This window comes from Rana temporaria, chromosome 7 (genome assembly GCF_905171775.1).
Source record: "Rana temporaria chromosome 7, aRanTem1.1, whole genome shotgun sequence".
NCBI lineage: Eukaryota > Metazoa > Chordata > Amphibia > Anura > Ranidae > Rana > Rana temporaria.
The window spans coordinates 125,901,950-125,923,046 of NC_053495.1; the positions used below are offsets into that span (position 1 = coordinate 125,901,950).

General features: G+C 47.6%; 2 protein-coding genes across 6 annotated transcripts in view; one reads left to right on the top strand and one right to left on the bottom strand.

The window, feature by feature from the left end:
- LOC120945616 (glyoxal reductase-like) overlaps window positions 1–10,020 on the bottom strand; it is a 206,597-nt gene extending 196,577 nt beyond the window's left edge. For 4 of the 5 annotated variants that reach the window (XM_040359927.1, XM_040359923.1, XM_040359928.1 and 1 more), the window contains exons 1-2: window positions 9,891–10,004; window positions 9,737–9,812 (exon numbers count right to left, since the gene is read on the bottom strand). In XM_040359927.1, coding sequence (XP_040215861.1) covers window positions 9,737–9,812; window positions 9,891–9,989 — 175 coding nt within the window. In that variant the 5' untranslated portion in view covers window positions 9,990–10,004. Of the gene's footprint in view, window positions 1–9,736; window positions 9,813–9,890 lie in introns of all 5 variants that reach the window. The other variant, XM_040359926.1, reaches the window with a different exon arrangement.
- A 111-nt stretch (window positions 10,021–10,131) lies between these two features.
- The window catches only part of DPH5 (diphthamide biosynthesis 5), a 70,483-nt gene continuing 59,517 nt past the window's right edge, over window positions 10,132–21,097 (top strand). The window contains exons 1-2 of the mRNA XM_040359929.1: window positions 10,132–10,381; window positions 13,728–13,852. Coding sequence (XP_040215863.1) covers window positions 10,247–10,381; window positions 13,728–13,852 — 260 coding nt within the window. The 5' untranslated portion in view covers window positions 10,132–10,246. The remainder of the gene's footprint in view (window positions 10,382–13,727; window positions 13,853–21,097) is intronic.

Below are 21,097 nucleotides of genomic sequence, written 5' to 3' on the forward strand. Positions count from 1 at the left end.
AAGCAGCAGTAGTATTAACAGTAGTAGTTGATACAGAGTCATATCACATGGGCAGGAGGTGCCATGATGAACAGCAGTAGGAATAGGAGTATATAGAGTGTCAAATAACTGCTGACATAGGTGTCTTGACTGGGCAGCAGCAGCAGAAGCAGCAGTAGTATTAACAGTAGTAGTTGATACAGAGTCATATCACATGGGCAGGAGGTGCCATCATGAACAGCAGTAGGAATAGGAGTATATAGAGTGTCAAATAACTGCTGACATAGGTGTATTGACTGGGCAGCAGCAGCAGAAGCAGCAGTAGTATTAACAGTAGTAGTTGATACAGAGTCATATCACATGGGCAGGAGGTGCCATGATGAACAGCAGTAGGAATAGGAGTATATAGAGTGTCAAATAACTGCTGACATAGGTGTCTTGACTGGGCAGCAGCAGCAGAAGCAGCAGTAGTATTAACAGTAGTAGTTGATACAGAGTCATATCACATGGGCAGGAGGTGCCATCATGAACAGCAGTAGGAATAGGAGTATATAGAGTGTCAAATAACTGCTGACATAGGTGTATTGACTGGGCAGCAGCAGCAGAAGCAGCAGTAGTATTAACAGTAGTAGTTGATACAGAGTCATATCACATGGGCAGGAGGTGCCATGATGAACAGCAGTAGGAATAGGAGTATATAGAGTGTCAAATAACTGCTGACATAGGTGTCTTGACTGGGCAGCAGCAGCAGCAGAAGCAGCAGCAGTAGTATTAACAGTAGTAGTTGATACAGAGTCATATCACATGGGCAGGAGGTGCCATGATGAACAGCAGTAGGAATAGGAGTATATAGAGTGTCAAATAACTGCTGACATAGGTGTATTGACTGGGCAGCAGCAGCAGAAGCAGCAGTAGTATTAACAGTAGTAGTTGATACAGAGTCATATCACATGGGCAGGAGGTGCCATGATGAACAGCAGTAGGAATAGGAGTATATAGAGTGTCAAATAACTGCTGACATAGGTGTCTTGACTGGGCAGCAGCAGCAGAAGCAGCAGTAGTATTAACAGTAGTAGTTGATACAGAGTCATATCACATGGGCAGGAGGTGCCATCATGAACAGCAGTAGGAATAGGAGTATATAGAGTGTCAAATAACTGCTGACATAGGTGTATTGACTGGGCAGCAGCAGCAGAAGCAGCAGTAGTATTAACAGTAGTAGTTGATACAGAGTCATATCACATGGGCAGGAGGTGCCATGATGAACAGCAGTAGGAATAGGAGTATATAGAGTGTCAAATAACTGCTGACATAGGTGTCTTGACTGGGCAGCAGCAGCAGAAGCAGCAGTAGTATTAACAGTAGTAGTTGATACAGAGTCATATCACATGGGCAGGAGGTGCCATCATGAACAGCAGTAGGAATAGGAGTATATAGAGTGTCAAATAACTGCTGACATAGGTGTATTGACTGGGCAGCAGCAGCAGAAGCAGCAGTAGTATTAACAGTAGTAGTTGATACAGAGTCATATCACATGGGCAGGAGGTGCCATGATGAACAGCAGTAGGAATAGGAGTATATAGAGTGTCAAATAACTGCTGACATAGGTGTCTTGACTGGGCAGCAGCAGCAGAAGCAGCAGTAGTATTAACAGTAGTAGTTGATACAGAGTCATATCACATGGGCAGGAGGTGCCATCATGAACAGCAGTAGGAATAGGAGTATATAGAGTGTCAAATAACTGCTGACATAGGTGTCTTGACTGGGCAGCAGCAGCAGCAGAAGCAGCAGCAGTAGTATTAACAGTAGTAGTTGATACAGAGTCATATCACATGGGCAGGAGGTGCCATGATGAACAGCAGTAGGAATAGGAGTATATAGAGTGTCAAATAACTGCTGACATAGGTGTCTTGACTGGGCAGCAGCAGCAGAAGCAGCAGTAGTATTAACAGTAGTAGTTGATACAGAGTCATATCACATGGGCAGGAGGTGCCATCATGAACAGCAGTAGGAATAGGAGTATATAGAGTGTCAAATAACTGCTGACATAGGTGTCTTGACTGGGCAGCAGCAGCAGCAGAAGCAGCAGTAGTAGTATTAACAGTAGTAGTTGATACAGAGTCATATCACATGGGCAGGAGTTGCCATGATGTACAGCAGTCTTAATAAGAGTATATAGGGTGTGAAATAACTGCTGACATAATTGTCTTGACTGATCCAAAGGAGTCATGGGAGAAAATCATGTGGTCAGATGAGACTATAATATAATTTTTTGATCATAATTTCACTAACCGTGTTCGGAGGAAGAATAATGATGAGTACCATGCCAAGAACGCCATCCCTAATGTGAAGCATGGGGGTGGTAGCATCATGCTTTGGTGGTGTTTTTCTGCACATGGGACAGGGTGACTGCACTGTATTAAGGAGAGGATGACCGGGGCCATGTATTGCAAGATTTTGGGCAACAACCTCCTTCCCTGAGTTAGAGCTTTGAAGATGGGTCGAGGCTGGGTCTTCCAACATGAGAATGACCCAAAGCACACAGCCAGGATAACCAAGGATTGGCTCTGTAAGGAGCATATCAAGGTTCTGGCGTGGCCTAGCCAGTCTCCAGACCTAAACCCAATAGAGAATCTTTGGAGGGAGCTCAAACTCCGTGTTTCTCAGCGATAGCCCAGAAACATGACTGATGTAGAGAAGATCTGTGTGGAGGAGTGGGCCAAAATCCCTCCTCCAGTGTGTGCAAAGCTGGTGTAAAACTACAAGAAATGTTTGACCGCTGTAATTGCAAAGAAAGCCTACTGTACCAAATATTAACATTGATTTTCTCTGATGTTGAAATAGTTATATTCAGCACTGTAAATACATCAGGTCCGGGGCTTCATCAGGGAATGCATGGCAAGGGACCCTTCAGCGCCCTGAACCGACGACGGGTGCCAGAAAGTCACCGCCGATCCAGGACTCATTCATCTTTATGAATGTGAGTCTGTCCACGGACTCTGTGGACAGACGGGTCCTCTTGTCCGTGACCACCCCACCTGCCGCGCTGAATGTCCGCTCAGATAGTACGCTGGAGGGGGGGCAAGACAATAACTCCAGCGCATACTGAGCGAGCTCGCGGCAGGTGTCCAATCTGGCAACCCAGTACTCCATGGGGTCGTCGGTGCTCATACTGTCAGAAGCACCGACGGACGCCATGTAGTCTGCCACCATGTGGGCCAGCCGCTGGTGGTGACTGCTGCTGCTGCTGCTGGTGGTGGTACTGGGTCGCTCGGTTTGGAAGAACATCCTCATCTCTTCCATTAGGTCCCCTGCTCGGCTGCAGCTGGGTGCAGCCACCTGCTGGGTGAGATGAGGGGGGACAACTGGAGGCCGGGGAGTTGCCTGCTCCAACCGTCTGACAATGGCTGCCTGCAGTTCCTCCATCCGGTGCTGCCTCCGGCTGGCTGGGATGAACTGCTCCAGTTTCCCCTTGCACCTGGGATCCAAAAGGGTGGCCATCCAGAAATCATCCCTCGTCTTGATGGTCTTAACCCGGGGGTCCCTCCTGAGGCATCTCAGCATGTGGGCAGCCATGGGGAAGAGCACAGCCCGCTGTGACTCCTCAATGCTGGCCAGGTGAATGAGGTGCGACTCTTCTTCCCTGAGGCGCTGCTGGTCAAACTCAGACATGCCCAACCCCCGGACTATCGGTGCCCCCAACACCGGCTCTCCCTCCTGACCAGGCCCTGACTCCGGGACGACACCAGCAACCACCTCCTCCTCCTCTTCATCATCATCCTCCTCCTCCTCCTCCTCCTGGTCCTGGCCCTGGTCTCGGTGGAGCATTGCTGACTCCTCCTGCTCCACCAAGGCACTCTCCCCAGCCTCGAGCAGGCGATCTAGTGTCCTCTCCAGCATGAACAGTATTGGCAGCACGCTATTGAGGCCAATTTGCTCACTGCTGACCATCTTGGTCGCCTGCTCGAAGGAGGACAACACTTGGCAGACCTGGTTTATCTGCCCCCACTGCGCACAGGCGATGAAAGGGAGTTGTGGTGAAGCCCTCTGAGTGCCTAGTTCCATCAGGTACTCCCTCACCGCCCTTTGCTGCTCCCACAACCTCTTCAGCATGTGGAGGGTGGAGTTCCACCGCGTCACACTGTCCACAATCAGCCTGTGAAGGGGCAGATTGTACTTCCGCTGCAATTTGGACAGGGACGCGGTAGCGGTTGGGGAGCGCCTGAAGTGGCTGGCAATCCTACGCGCCTTTGCCACAATGTCACTCAACCCTGGATAAGTGCGCAGGAACTTCTGCACCACCAGGTTGAGGACATGTGCCAGACAGGGCACGTGCGTCAGACTGCCAGCATGGAGGGCGGCGAGTAGGTTGCTGCCGTTATCGCAGACAACCATACCTGGCTGGAGCCTTCGGGGTGTCAGCCACTTCTGGACCTGAGCTTGAAGTGCTTTCAGCACTTCTTCTGCAGTGTGTCTCCGGTCCCCTAAACTAACAAGCTGGAGCACGGCCTGACAGCGCACGTGCCCCACACTTGAGTAGCTACGGGGGCGCTTGCTGGGAGGCTCAGCAGCTGCGGAGACAGTGGCTTGAGGGAGACCAGCAGTTCTCCCCTGGACACCCCGGGGCGGCACCACAAGATCGGTTGCCGACGATCCCTCACCGACGCCTCGGAGGGAAACCCAATGGGCCGTGAAGCTGATGTAGCGTCCCTGCCCATGCCTGCTGGTCCAGCCATCCATTGTCAGATGAACCCTGTCGCTGACAGCGTGATCCAGCGACAGGGTTACATTCTGCACAATGTGCTGGTGTAGGGCAGGGACACCAGTCCTGGCAAAGAAATGGCGGCTGGGGACACGCCATTGGGGTTGGGCCTGCTCCAACATCTGCCTGAAGGGGTTGCTGTCAACTATGTTGAAGGGCAGCAGATGTTGGGCAATAACCCTTGCCAGGAGCCCATTGAGGGAACGCACACGTCGGTCTCCAGGGGGGAAGGGAGTGGTGCGGTCAAAGGCGTCTGAAATCGACGCCTGGCGCCGGACGGCAGTGCGGGACACAGACGTGGAGGGTGCTGTGGAAGTAGAGGTCTGGCTGCCGGTACCAGTACCTCTACTAGAGGGAGCGGGGGGGCATGACCTGCTGGAAACAGATGAAGATGTGGCAGGGGCTGCTGTACCCTGCTCACTTGTGGTGGTGGCGCTGCTACCACCACCACGCTTCATCTCCTCATACAACGCCCAGTGGTTTATCCTCAGGTGCTGGTTCAGGGCTGTGGTACCCACCCGAGCCAAACACTTCCCTCTCTTCACCCTCACTTTACAAATCCGGCAGATGGCCACGGTAGGGTTGTCTGCCACCAGGGTAAAGAAATTCCAGACAGGTGACTTCAGCACCGCCCTCCTGTCAGATGGGGTGACGCTTACTTGCACCTGCTGGGATTCGGTGCGCACAGGTGGAGCTGCCTGCTGCTGCTGCTGCTGCTGCTCCTCCTCCTGACACCTCCTGCTGCCATCACCAGTGGAGACCCTGACGATGGTCTCCCTGGTGGTGACCTGGCGCACCGTTTCACCAGGGTGCCTACCTTCCCCGTCGTCACTGACGTAGTGAGCCGACGCGTCAGATGGCAACCATGATGGGTCACCCTCTTCGCCCCCAGAGATGTCAGACCAAGGGCTGAGATGTGTTGGTCTGAGGGAACCACGTGACATGGAGCCTCTAGCCTGGCTCCGCTGTCCCCTCACCCACGCCTGGGTCTGACTAGGTGCTGCTGTTTCCTGCACCAAAACAGCAGCACCAGTTTGAAGGGATGTCTCTGGGATACTGCCAGCAGGTATCCCATCCTCCTCATCCATCCCTTCAAAAAGGTCCTGACCATCAGGACAGAGCTGGAGGTCTGCCTGATGCATGGCCTCCCCCAAGAGATCCCTATCACTGTCGCTGTCGAACAGTAAGATGCTGGACTCTTGGGGGCTGGGGGGGGGTAGTACAGGCAACGGTGTAATGGTGGTACTACTGTGAGTCGGGACCGACGACTCAGTGGCACTGCTGTGCCCCATGTAGTCCACCACTACTTGAGCCTGAGATGGCAATATCGGGCGGCTGCCCGATGGGAAGAACTCCCGGATCAGGCGTACTCCCCTTGCACCCGATCCTCTACCACTAGTAGGGGCACGAGAGGTACCCCGTGCTGGCAGCGATCCAGCACTGGGAGTAACTCCCCTACCCCTACTGCCACGGCCACGGATGCCGCTCATAATTGCTGATATGTGTGTGGGGGGGTTAAACTTTATTGGGGGGGAAAATGTGAACAAAATGTGTTTTTGTGTTTTTTTTACAAGACAGGCACGCAGACAAAGACGTACACAGACAGCTACTAAACTATAAGAAAAGTAGTACACCAGACAAGGACTACAAAATTAAAGAAAAAAAAAAAAAGCACTAAACAAACACTAACTTTTTTTTTTTTTTTAAACACAAAACACAGACACTAAACACACACTAAGCTAAGCTAGATGAAATAAATGTACACTAACAGTGTGTACACTTACTACACAAAATTTAACTAAACTGAACACAAAACTTAGCTTTTATAAAAGCTCTTTAGGGAAAACTAAACAAAATTTGAACTGAGATGCCTATCAAATATCACTGAACAGCGAACCTGCAAGATCTGACAGTAACACAAGATGAACAAAACTTAGCTTTTAGAAAAGCTCTTTTATAAAGCTCAGCAAAACGTGTTCTGAAATCTCTTGCAAATATAACTGAACAGGGAGGATTGCAGGATCAAACAGTAACACAAATGAAAAAAACAGCACAAAACAGCACAAAACGTAGCTTTGAAAAAAGCTCTTGGGTCTATTGCTTTGAAAAAAGCAGTTGATATACTGGAAAAGATCCACTGGAATCACTAAATAGCAATGCTGGTGATGATCTAAATCAATCAAGAACAAAGACACAGGAAACCAGGAACACAGAAACAGCCTCCACACTCTATAGCCAGCTTCTGAATCTGCAATGAAATGGTGCTGGGAGTGAGCTTATATAATGTCCATGCAGGCAGGTTCCTATTGGTTGCTAACCTGTGACGAGTGTGGAAGGAGAACTCTGATTGGCTCTGATGCAAAAGGGCGGAGCAAATAATCGCGCAATATTCCTATTGCCGAATATTCGCATTGCGAATATTCGGCAATATAAAATGATCGCTTCAGCTACTCGGCCCAATGGCTCTAATCATACCAGCAATGCTTTCAGACGTCTATGGAGATCACTAGGATGTGATCTGTTTTAAAAATGAAACTGTAAAAATCGCTCTGATGCGGAAGATCGGGGCGAGGAAAATAATCGCGCGATATTGCGTTTGCCGAATAATCGCATTGCGATCTTTCTGGAAAATTCAATGAACGCTTCAGCTACTCGGCCCAGGGTCTCTAATGATACCAGCAATGCTTTTAGACGTCGATGGAGATATCTAGGATGTGATCTGATTCAAAAAAAAAATTGTAAAAAATCGAATATTCGGAATTGCGAATATTCACCGCGAATTTCGAAATATAGCGCGATTTCTCGAATATGCTATATTCGAGTCGAATATTCGCAATGCGAATATTCGTGAGCAACACTACTGCTTTGTTCCTCTTCTATCAGCATGAATCACTTCTGGCGAGTTTTCCTGACACCAAGAGAAAAAAGGGTAGGTCTGATTGACAGCCTCAGCTCTGTTCCTGTGTGTTGTATGAAGGGTGGTGGGTCTCTTCCCTCCAATCAGCTCTCAGGACTCTCCTCACTGATGTAAATTCAGCTCCCCGCCCCCTGCTTTTTAGAGCCGAGAGATCCTGTGTAAATTCTGCACTTTGAATGGATGTAGGGGAAAGATTTATGTAGGAATTATGTAGGAATATTTGTTTCATTGCTGTGTATCGTCTGAGGATAGTCACTTGACTGGGTATATGTAAGGGTTTACAACCACTAAGGGCCCTTTCACACGTACGGACCGTATGTCCGCATTTTCATCCGTTTGTTGCGGATGAAAACGTGTCAGCGGATGACATACGTGTCAGCGGATGACCATCTGCTGACAACGGTAATTTGTCCGCCTCCGCAATGATCCGCATTTGCGGACGGAAGAAAATCCTATTTTTCTTCCGTCTGCCGGATCGGATGAACACGGACATACGGTCCGTGTTCATCCGATCCCCCATAGGGGAGAGCGGAGGAAAGACAGGGCGGTCCCTGCACAGTCTGCGGAGACCGTCCTGTCAGCTGCCAGCTCAGCTGGGATTTTACGGAGGATCCCCGCTGAGCTGTACGGACACACGGAGGCTGATCATTACTGATCCGCCCGTGTGAAAGGGCCCTTAGAGCCCACGTTTACACTGAGGGCAGGTTTGAAATCGCGCAAGTTCAGCTGAACCCGCATGTGTTCAAACCGGCATTTCAGTGCCACTTCGGGGGCGATTTGAGAGACATCTGTGCGGGTTCATGCACAGATGTCTATTGAAATCGCCCCCGAAGTCACCAACAGTAGTGCAGAAACTACTTTTGGGAATTGGTGCAGCGCACCGAATTGGACGTGCCATTGCTCTAATTTGGCATGCGGTGTACCTTCACTTCCTCGGCAAAGTGACAGGAAATCTCTCCAAAGGAAGGGAAAACATTTTTTTAGGACTTGATCAAATGTAAAGCAGCCCTTATCCCCCCCTCTGAAAAGAAACCTGTGGTGGGTCCCTTTTCAAATGTAATTGACTGGCAGTGAGGAGGTGATTTGTCACCTCCCCACAGCCTGATTTAACTGTAAGTTCTTCCATGTCATGCTGCAATCACGCATTGCGGCGGTTGCAGCGCAGCACCACAGACTTCCATGGGTCGCGTTCAGCACTGTTAATACCATTCAGTTTAAAAAAAAGAAAGGCAAGGCAAAATATTTGTGTTCTCAGCTACATAAGGCACTCAGATAGGTGTGGGTAGAGACTATGAATGAATAATTGAGTGAATGAAAAACTTATATAGCGCGGCACTTGCAAACTAAATCACCTCTGCGCGGGGTTGAAGGGGGGTTGTCTGTAGGAGGGAGAGAAACAGCAGTTCACTGATCATCCCAGTGAATGGCTGTGCAGGGGGGGCCGGTCAGCACAAGTCTGATCATTGGAGGACAGGCAGAAAACTGACCACTCTGAGATGGATGTGCTTTCATACCTAGTGTGGTCAGTTTGAAAAAGAAAAGCAGAGGGACTAGCAGGTTTACCAGATATTTCACACAAAAGTAGCAATACAAAGGGAACAGGGAACATTTTACTCCAAGTACAAGGACAGATCAAGGATTTGAAATGTTGGTTTAACAAACACTTTACCGTTTTTCCAATGGCGGTGAAGCACAGCATCACAGCCGCAGCATGTGTACAGACCTGAGTGGCTGCATGGCTATGTTCATGTGGGGCATCATAAAACCAAGCCTCAACTGCATGGTTTTACCACCCCCACTAGATCCCCCTCGTATTTATTTTGACAAAGCAAAATTTCTGATATTATAATTATTTGTTGTGCCACCGGGTCCACCCTCCTCCAGCCGCTCTATGGAACCCGAAGCCTCCTGGGACACGTTCATATCCCAGAAGGCAAAAATGGCGGCCAGGGGCAAGGTGGACTTAAAAAAAGGAAAAACAAAGACAAATAAGGATTTTTACATTGCGCAGGAGGCGAGGAGTGCGATAGCGCCCGGTTCATCTACTGAGAGAAAGTCGGCTTTAACACAAGACTTACCCAAACCCAGGACTGGGATCTTCTGCCCATTGGAGAGTGGCACAGTGGGGTATACAGGGACTTCCATGTCCATTACCTGTGTAAAGTTTTAAATACAAGTTAGAAAACTTTTTTTCACACCCAACAAACATAGTTATAACACCAAGTACAATACCATAGCGTTCCATGAATCTCTTACCTTAGACTCCTTAGAGGGTGATCTTGTCGGCAGACTACTACTACTACTATGCAAAGCCTTGCCCTCAACAAACATGGCCGCCCGCGATCACACAGCCGACGTCGCAGTAGCAGCAGTAAAGATGGCGGCCGCCGTAAAGCTGCCTAGAAATGGCCAGTAGTTAATATGGCCAAGTTTACAGTACGGGGGTCAAAGGGTGTTGTTTACCGCAGCCGTATAGTAGCGTCGTCCCGTAACTGTCAGCGTGGGGACAAATTTATGCCAGCTAATGTACAGGGTCATCTCCCGGGTGTGCCATCTATCGCTGCTATCCTTCTACAGCCGGGAGGACTATGCTGTACCTCATTGGGTTAGGTCTGGGGGATGCCAAGGATGTGACAGTCAGGGGCCTGGAGGTGATCAGGAACTGTGCCCGGGTCTACCTGGAGGCATACACCTCCATACTCACCGTGGGCAAGGAGAACCTGGTAGGAGCCATTCTCTGCTCTTCTCTCTATTACTGATCGTTGTGTTTCTAATGGAGGATAGATAGAGTACTGACCGACCTCTGAGCATCACTTCTGTATGGGGGGGTGATCTGTAATATATAGTATTTATCCAATAATTCATTGCCCTGGGTGGATATGCTCTTAACCACTTAAGGACCGGAAGGATTTGCCTGCCTCCTGACCAGGCCATTTTTTGCGATACGGCACTGCGTCGCTTTAACTGACAATTGCGCGTTCGTGCGACGCTGTACCCAAACAAAATTGATGTCCATTTTTCCCACAAATAGAGCTTTCTTTTGGTGGTATTTGATCACCTCTGCGGTTTTTATTTTTTGCGCTATAAACAAAAAATCAACAATTTTGAAAAAAATATAAATATAATTTATTTTTTTTGCTATAATAAATATTCCCCAAAAAATATATATATATAAAAAAGAAAAAAAAAAAAAATCTTCCTCAGTTTAGGTCAAAATGTATTCTACATATTTCTGGTTAAAATAAACATCGCAATAAGCGTTATGCCATTTTTATTATTATTTTTTTTTTTTACTAGTAATGGCAGTGACCAGCGAATATTTTTATATATATATATATATACCGTATTTATCGCGGTATACCGCGCACCCCTAAAGTTGCCCCGAATCCTGTGGAAAAAATGTTTTTTTTTGTGTCTTGCGCGGCATCCATCCGGGGTCCGTCTGCGGCTTCCGGGGGTCCTCTTCGTCGGGTCCGGGGTCCGTCTGCGGCTTCGGGTGTCCTCTTCGTCGGGTCCGGCGTCCTCCCCGCTCGTTTCCCGCGCCGAGTTTGAATACTGCGCCGACATATAACGAGCGCAGTACACTCGTGTATCGTCGGGCAGGCTCGGCAACTCTCGCGCTGACGTCCTGGACGTCCGCACGAGAAGCGCCGAGACTGCCCGAAGATGATTTTCAGGGCAAAATAGTGCGCGGTATACGCCGATAAATACGGTATATATGTATAGACACATTTTTTTTTTTTATCAGGACTGTGACATTGCGGCAGACAAATCGGACACTATTTTGGGACCATTGACATTTATGTAGCGATCAGTGCTATAAAAATGAACTTATAACTGTGTAATTGACACTAGCAGGGAAGGGGTTAACACTAGTGGTGATCAAGGGGTTAAGTGTACCCTCCATGTGTTTCTAACTGTAGGGGAGGGGGACTGACTGGAGGAGGCGAGAGATCGTTGTTCCTGATTAAGGATGAGATCTGGCTTGTTCGCATAGAACATGTGCAGAGCCCGCCAGGAAGTGTGCACAGCGCTGCGCTAATCACAGCCAGGGAGACATTGTCCTGATGCTCGGCTGCAGGGATTGTGAAATGTCTCCCTGGCTGTTATTAGCGCAGCGCCGTGCACACTTCCTGGCGGGCTCTGCACGTGTTCTATGCGAACACGCCAGAGCTCATCCTTATTCCTGATCACTAGGAACAGACAATCTCTTTCTACTCCCCTGTCAGAACAGGGATCTGTTTGTCCCCGTTCTGGCTCTCTGACGATCGATCGTGGGTGGCCAGCAGACATCGCTATACCCCCTGTTAGTGGGTTTTATTTGCCATCTGTGTCCCATTAGGGTGATTTCCCCTCACTTCCTGTTTCATAGTCAGAACAGGAAGTGAGAAGCTGTCCTTACAAAGTGGGGGAATCCCTGGTTGTCACTAGTGATGAGCTTGGGCATAGTCGGACTAGGATCTGGATTCACTTTTTTGAGGCCACCCAGGGTGTTCCCCATCCCATAGCTACACGCCCTTGTAGTTATGAGGGGTGGGTAATGCCCCGGCTACAGATGTTTGGTTCGTACAGGTCACAGCCCCCTGCTGAGATCACACATGCGGGATTGGATGCTAATCCAAATACATCGGAGCTCATCACTAGTTGTCCCCATTGGAAGATTTCCTGCTACTACTATTCTCGTGACAACCCCAATTTGGTATTTACTCTTTGGTGAAAATGGTAAACGGGACTAATAGAGAGGGTGAATTTCTCCAAGCCTTTGTTCACAATGGAGCGATTTGTCAAGTTGCAGCCTATTGTTGGCAATGGCACCGTTTCAATCTGAACTTTTGGGGCGCCGCACCAATTTGCAAACATTGGGCCAGATCCACATAGAAATGGATCGGCGCAGCGTATCAGAGATACGCTACGTTGCCGTATCTTACCTGGCTTTAAGTCAAATCCAGGAAGATTTCGCGACCGTAAGTTACGGCGGCGTAGTGTATTTCTGGCGGCGGAATTCAAATCGGCGATTAGGGGGCGTGATTCATTTAAATGAAGCGCGTCCCCGCCCTGATTGAACTGCGCATGCTCCGTTTTGAAATTTCCTGCCGTGCTTTGCGCGAAATGACGTCGCAACGACGTTATTTTTTGAACTTCGACGTGACTTACGTCCATCCCTATTCACGGACGACTTACGATTTTTTTTTTTTTAAAAAATTCAAATTTCGACGCGGGAACGACGGCCATACTTAACATGGCAAGTCTAACTATACGCCGCAAAATAGCAGCTTTAACTATACGTCGGAAAAAGCCGATTAGAGACGACGTAAGAGAAAGCGACGGCCGCGCGTACGTTTGTGAATCGTCGAAAAAAGCTCATTTGCTTACCCGACGTGGAAAACGACGTGAACTCCACCCAGCGGACGCCGAAGTATTGCATCTACGATCCGAAGGCGTACGAAGCCGTACGCCTGTCTGATCGAACTGAGATGCCATCGTTTCTTGGTTTGAGGATTCAAACTAAAGATACGACGCGGGTAATTTGAAAGTACGCCGGCGTATCAGTAGATACGCCGGCGTACTCTCTCTCTGGATTTGGCCCATAGTTCCTGCACTACTTTTGGTGATTTCGGGTGCGACTTCTATAGATCCCGGTGCATGAACCTGCACAGATATCCTTCAAATCACACCCGAAGTCGCACTAAAATGCGACTTGGAAATCGTGTGATTTTAAAGCCTCGTTCAATGTGAACGAGGGCTAATGAGGGCACAGATGGTAATAAAAATCTGACTGGGCTTCTCTCTCTTTCTCCACTCTGTCCAAAAAAAGGTTTTTCCTTTGCTTATATACGTTTTCACAACCTATCAACAAGGAAGGAGGGGGGGTTGGTAACTAGGAGTTTTTTTTGCCAGGCTTCTGAGGAGACCCAAGCGGCCTACAGGTAAAACACTCAAATGAAGGCTTGTTTTACAGAGCTGCACCAATTTTTTTTTTTAATATCTACTGAAAACCGGGGTACATTAGAAGAGATTTCATCTTTAAAATAATCCAAAAATGAATGTTTATCTGCTCAATTTCTTTAGGAGGAATATTATGGCCGTGAGCTGATCCTTGCTGACAGGGAAACTGTAGAACAAGATGCGGATGAAATCCTCAGAGATGCTGCTGTTAGTGACATAGCCTTCCTGGTGGTTGGTGATCCTTTTGGGTAAGTCAGAAATTTCGAAATACCTTTTAGCCCTCGTTCACGTTGAATGCAGCTTTGAAATTGTGCGACTTTGTCTGAAATCGCACAATATCAAAGCTGCTTTTCAGTTTGGAAGTCACACCTGAAATCGCCAGAAGTAGTGCAGGAACTACCGTATATACTCGAGTATAAGCCGAGTTTTTCAGCCCTTTTTTTAAGGCTGAGAATACCCCTCTCGGCTTATACTCGAGTTGGTGTACCTTGGGCGTCCATTTTTTAAAACTCGCAGCTTCATCTGATTTACTTTACGCCGGCGCAAGTTTTTGAGGCAAGTGCTTTATTCAGAAAGCACTTGCCTCAAAAGTTGCGGCGGCGTATCGTTTATCTCTTCCGGCGGAATTCAAATTCCACGGCTAGGGGGTGTGTAACATTTAAATCAGGCGCGTCCCCGCGCCGAACGAACTGCGCATGCGCCGTCCGCTAAATTTCCCAGCTTGCATTGCTCTAAATTACGTCACTAGGACGTCATTGGTTTCGACGTGAACGTAAATTACGTCCATCCGTATTCGCGAACGACTTGCGCAAACAACGTAAAAAATTCAAAATTCGACCCGGGAACGACGACCATACTTAACATAGGATACGCCGCATATAGCAGGGGTAACTATACGCCGGAAAAAGCCGGACGTAAAAAAAAAAAGCGTTGGGCGGTCGTTCGTTTCTAAAACGGCGTAACTCCTCATTTGTATATTCCTTGCGTATACAAATGGCAGCGCCACCTAGCGGCCAGCGTGAAATTGCAGCCTAAGATCCGACGGTGTAAGTCACTTACACCTGTCGGATCTTAGGGAGATCTATGCGGAACCTGATTCTATGAATCAGGCGCATAGATCCGACCGACGGAAATTAAAGATACGACGGCGTATCAGGAGATATGCCGTCGTATATCTATCTGAATCTGGCCCACTGTGTTCAGTGTTCCGCCAATCACGGACCTTCTCTTGTCCGAGGATGAAAGAACGTCTGTGATAGGCGGAACGCTGAACACGGTGTCAAACGCCTATCACGGGACGGGACCAGGAGGAAGCCGCGAGTTTTAAAAAATGGACGCCCGCAGCGCAGCCTGTCAAGAATTTCTGGTACGTTGTAATGGGCACAGTGAGGTTGCAATGGGCACAGTGAGGCTGTAATGAGTACAGTGAGGCGTGCAAATGAGCACAATGAGGCGTGCAAATGGGCATTGTTGACCCTCTTTTCCGCTTACAGTAGCTGCTGCATTCTCATCCTAGGCTTATACTCGAGTCAATACGTTTTCCCATTTTTTTTTTGTGGTAAAATTAGGTGCCTCGCCCTATATTCGGGTCGGCTTATACTCGAGTATATACGGTACTTTTCAAATCGATGCAGCACCTCAAAGTTGGCGTCGCACCAATTTACATTTAAAGTGCCATTGCCGATAATGGGGTGCGACTTGTCATGCGATTTGACCTGTTGCTCCCGTGTGAACCACCAATGTCTGTAGTTGTCTCGGTTTTATTTATTTTATTCAAATAAATGGGCTGAAATGGCACTGCACTCGGATCGCATGTGAACCGTAGAGGAACGCACAGGGTGTCATACTGCAGAATTTCCCCAAGAATGAATGTGTTGCTAAACCTAGGACCCTGCATTCACTATGTCCCACAATACACAGAACATGGAAATGCAATTATTGTAGTAAATATAACTGCTAAATACCCTTTCTCATCAGCAGTATATATAGCAGTCTTGTGACTTCTATCAGTGTCTGGTTAAAGCTTGCAGGAGGAGTTTTCATTCTCCTCTGATAGTCCTATGAGGCTGCATGACTCCTGACCCTCTGTCTGGACAGTGTTGATTGGCCCTGTGCTGATCACATGTACTCTGATCTAGTCAATTAAAAACAATGGCAAAGCTGTGACAATTGCCATAAATCGCTTCAAAGTTTCAATGGGACCCCAAGGGTTCCTCTGGGGTAAAAAGGCTGAGAAAGGCTGATGCAGTGCCTTGAAAAAGTATTCATACCCCTTGTAATTTTTAACCTTTTTGTAATGTTTCGAACAAAAATATAAATGTGTTTTATTGAGATTTTATGTGATAGACCAACACCAAGTGGCACATAATTGTGAAGTGGAAGTAAAATGATAAATGTTTTTTCCAAATAAATATCTGAAAAGTGTGGCGTGTATTTGTATTCAGCCCCCTTTATTCTGATACCCCTAACTAAAATCTAGTGGAACCAAGTGCCTTCAGAAGTCACCTAGTTAGTAAATAGTGTCCACCTGTGTGTAATTTCATCTCAGTATGAATACAGCTGTTCTGTGAAGCCCTCAGAGGTTTGTTAGAGAACCTTAGTGAAAAACGGCATCATGAAGGCCAAGGAACACACCAGACAGGTCAGGGATAAAGTTGTGGAGAAGTTTCTAGCAGGGTTAGGTTATAAAAAAATGTCCCAAGTATGAACATCTCACGGAGCACAATCCATCATCCGAAAATGGAAATAGTATGACACAACTGCAAACCCATCAAGACATGGCTGGGCAAGAAGAGCATTAATTAGAGAAGCAGCCAAGAGGCCTATGGTAACTCTGGAGGAGCTGCAGAGATCCACAGCTCAGGTGGGAGAATCTGTCCACAGGACAACTATTAGTCATGCACTCCACAAATCTGGCCTTTATGGAAGATTGGCAAGAAGAAAGCCACTGTTGAAAGAAAGCCATAAGAAGTCATGTTTGCAGTTTGTGAGAAGCCATGTGGGGGACACAGCAAACATGTGGAAGGCGGTGCTCTGGTCAGATGAGACCAAAATCGAACTTTTTGGCCTAAAAGCAAAACGAATGCCCTGTACACAGGCCAGGACTTAGGGTGGTGGGGGCCCCTGTGCTTGAGTTACTTTCGGGCCCCCACAGGACCTTTTTCGCGCCCAAAAAGTTTTCTTTTAAGCGCGCCACTCTGATACCGTTTGTCCGCCATTACATTACGGCAGTAAACGAGGCACTACGTAACTGCAAATAACAATAATCAGTCAGCAAACCTCAAGATCACTGACATTTAATTTAGCTAATTCAATTACATTTTTCATTACAGGGCAGGGCCAGGTAAAAATGCTAGACCAATCAACAAACTTTAAATTAAAAATTAAAGAGGAAGTAAACTCAGCACTTCATATCGGGCTTTTCATGCCATGTAACGTGTAACATTATTTACAATATTGCCAGTCTAACATATGTAAAAACGATTCTTACTTACTTAGGTAGATTCACAAAGAGTTAGGCAGATTCACAAAGAGTTAGGCCGGCTTATCAGTAGATAAGTCGACCTAACTCAGAATCTACGCCGACCTATGTTTAAGCGTATGCTAAAACAGAGATACGCTTAAACATATCTAAGATAGGACGGCTTGCGCCGTCCTATCTTAGATTGCAATTTTTTGGATGGCCGCTAGGTGGCGCTTCCATTGCGGCCAGCGTAGAATATGTAAATGAGTTTCTACGTCGATTCCCGAACGTACGCCTGGCCGCCGCAGTCGCTTTACGCCGTTTCCGTAAGGCCTTAGGCGGCCTAAAGTTATTCCACCTATGAGGTGGAATAACAATGTTAAAGTATGGCCGCCGTTCCCGCCGCGAGGTTCGAATTTTTTACGTCGTTTGCGTAAGTCGTCCGTGAATCTGGATTTACGTCCACGTCAAAATCAATAGGCCCATACGGCGTACTTAGCCGCAATGCGCACTGGGAAATGTAGGCGCCCGGCGCATGCGCAGTAACAAAAAACGTCAAAAACGTGAGGTCAAGCCTCATTACCATACAACACGCCCCCCCTCCAACCCATTTGAATTAGGCGCCCTTACGCCCGCCGTGTTTACACTACGCCGCCCTAAGTAAGGAGGTAAGTGGCTTGAGAATCATGTAGTTGCCTCTCTTACTTAAGGCGACGTAGTGTAAACACGCTAGGCTACGCCGACCTAGTTTTGCGCGCCCCTACCTGAATCTACCCAACTGTGTTTAAGTCATTTTTAAAAAATTCTACTTCCGGGATTAGGCTGCGCGTGCACCATCTTATGTATGTATTGTTCTCTAGTCCCCTGTGGAAATCACTTCCGCCCTTCCTTGCTTCCCCTTGCTGAAATATCGTGCATGCGCGATTGTATGTTTACCCAGCCTCTTTCTTGACCGACGTTACTACGGCAACCAAGCGAGGAAGCTGAGAATGACTGCCATGTCTCGCGTGTCTGCTAAGCTGTGCCGCTAAGAGCGGAACTCTCAGACACATCATAATGTTGAAATTGGGAACGGCACACACAGAGCGTGCCGTGACTCAGTGGACGGGAAGCGCATGCGGTGGAGAAATAATCAAACATTGCAGCACGAAATACAAGAAGAAGAAAAAAATAAGGAGACTTTAACAGGCAGGGGCCCCCTATTGGGAGGGGCCCATGGGCTTGAGCCCAGTCCAGCCCTGCCTGTACACACGATCTGGCTTTTGCCTGACCAAACTTGCATCGGAATTCCATCAGAGGAAAAGAGATCATGTTGTCTATGTAAACTCAGATGGAATTCCTCGGAATATCCGATGGAAAAACTCTGATGGGCATACACACGGTCGGAAATTTCAATCGTGTGTACGAGTCAAAACACTGCACATCACTCTGAACACTCCATCCAAACCTTGAAACATGGTGGTGGCAGCTTCATGTTGTGGGGATGCTTTTTTTCAGCAGGGACAGTGAAGCTGGTCATAGTTGGTGAGAAGATGGATGGAGCCAAATACAGGGAAATCTTAGAAGAAAACCTGTTAGAGTCTGCAAAAGACTTGAGACTGGGGCGGAGGTTCACTTTTCAGCAGGACAAAGACCCTCAACATACAGCCAGAGCTACAATGGAATGGTTTAGATCAATCCATATCCATCTGTTAGAATGGCCCAGTCAAAGTCCAAACCTAAATCCAATTGAGAATCTGTGGCAAGACTTGAAAACTGCTGTTCACAGACGCTCTCCATCCAATCTGACAGAGCTTGAGATATTTTGCAAAGAAGAATGGGCAAACGTTTCACTCTCTAGATGTGCAAAGTTGGTAGAGACATCCCCCAAAAAGACTTGCAGCTGTAATTGCAGTGAAAGGTGGTTCTACAAAGTATTGACTCAAGGGGAGCTGAATACAAATGAACAGCACACTTTTTTACATACCGTATTTATCGGGGTATAGCGCGCACCCCTAATGTGGACCCGCATTCCTGTAAAAAAAAACATTTTAGTACTTACAGTTTTGGTGTCTTGCGTGGCGGCCTCGTCGGGTCCGTCTGCGGCTTTGGTGGTGTCCTCTTTGTCGGGTCCGGCGTCCTTCGTGGTGTCCTCCCCGCTCGATCCCCGCTTCCCGCGCTGAGTTTGAACCACTGTGCCGGCATATACCGAGCGCAGTACACTCGGGTATAGTCGGGCAGGCTCGGCTCCTCTCGCGGTCACGTCCTGTATGTCCAGGACGTGACCGCAAGAGGAGCCGAGCCTGCCCAACTATACCCGAGTGTACTGCGCTCGGTATATGCCGGCGCAGTGGTTCAAACTCGGCGCGGGTATCGGCGTATATCGCGCACCCACGATTTTGCCCTGATTTTCAGGGCAAAAAAGTGCGCGGTATACGCCGATAAATACGGTATTCATTTGTAAAAGATTTTGAAAATCATTTATCATTTTCCTTCCACTTCACAATTATGTGCCACTTTGTGTTGGTCTATCACATAAAATACATTTTACACTTTTGGTTGTAACATGACAAAATGTGGAAAATTTCAAGGGGTATGAATACTTTTTCAAGGCATTGTATAGATAGATAGGCAAGCCATGGATGGGAAGGGGAGCCTTCCCTGCTGGAACAACACAATGATTACTGCTAGGCTGTTTCTGTACAGCTAAAAACTGACACCAATGGGATGAATGTGCTCTCATGCTTGGTGTGGTCAATTTGAAATGGGAAAGCGGAGGAACTGGCAGAAACACCAGGGATTTCACACAAAGGAAGCGATACAAAGAAAACGGGGTATGTTTTTAATACATGTAGATGGTAAGATATCTATCAGTAATTTGAAATGTTGAGGTAATATATTATTTAACGTGGTTGTAAAGCTAGAAGGTTGTGTACCTGAGCCCAATTTTTCGATCCAGTGCTGTGCACAAGAGCAGTGTCTCTCTCCCACCTCATATGCTCAGACAGTGGCTCCTGCTGCTGTCAATCACAGCTAGCGAGGAGAGGGGCAGGGCCAAGCTGTCCTGTGTGTGTCAATAGACACACACATTACAGTTTAGGAGCCAGCCTGCTTGAGTGCCGCCATAGCAAGCAGCTTGCTATGGGGGCACTCGGCAAGGTGGAAGAGCCAGGAGCGCCAATGTGACACAGGGCAGACAAATTGCATGTTTGTTAATTTAAAAAAAAAAATTAGGTTTAAAATCACTTTAATTTTGTAGGTGATATGATGTGGTTTTCATCCTTCAATCTGTAACAGTTGTGGTATAAGGACATCGCAACCCTAGCGATTCACTATGAGTCATTTCACAGGCAGGGTGGTGCCTATTCACTGCCGAAAACACTGACGCGCGGTTGCAATGCGGCCCCATTCACTTCAACGCGTGGTACCGCCCGCTACATGCAACGTACCATTTAACATTTACTGTGATGCAAAGTATTGTGGCCGCGCCATATGTACAGCTCTGAGTTGCCCTTTAAAAGAGAAGCTCACTCTCTGGCTGCCTCTGGGAACGAGTCCTAACTGTCTGATACTTGTATGTGAAACCACAACTTTCAAACCTCAAAACTAGAATAATAAATTCTAAAGCATGAAGTGGCCAGTGGGGAAAAATATAAACTGCTTCTAGAAATAGATTATTTCTTTGTTCAGCCACATGCCATTCTGCTGTAACCATTACTGACTTGGGGGTAAATATACAGTGGGTATAGAAAAGAATCGCCCCCTTTAAAATAATTACATTTTGTTGCTGTGCAGCCTGAAATGAAGACAGACACAGTTTTTGTATTATCCAGCTGTATTTATTAGTGCAACTTATAGCATCCAAGTGAAAGCTATAACACTAACATGTAAAACAAAATCAAAAACGCAATCACTGAGTTGGAAAAAGGATCACCCCCTTATGTCGGTATTTCTTTTTGGACCACCTTTTTGCTTTAACCACTTCCATAACAGGCACTTACGCACCTTCCCACCCAAGCCAATTTTCAGCTTTCAGCACTGTCACTTTGAA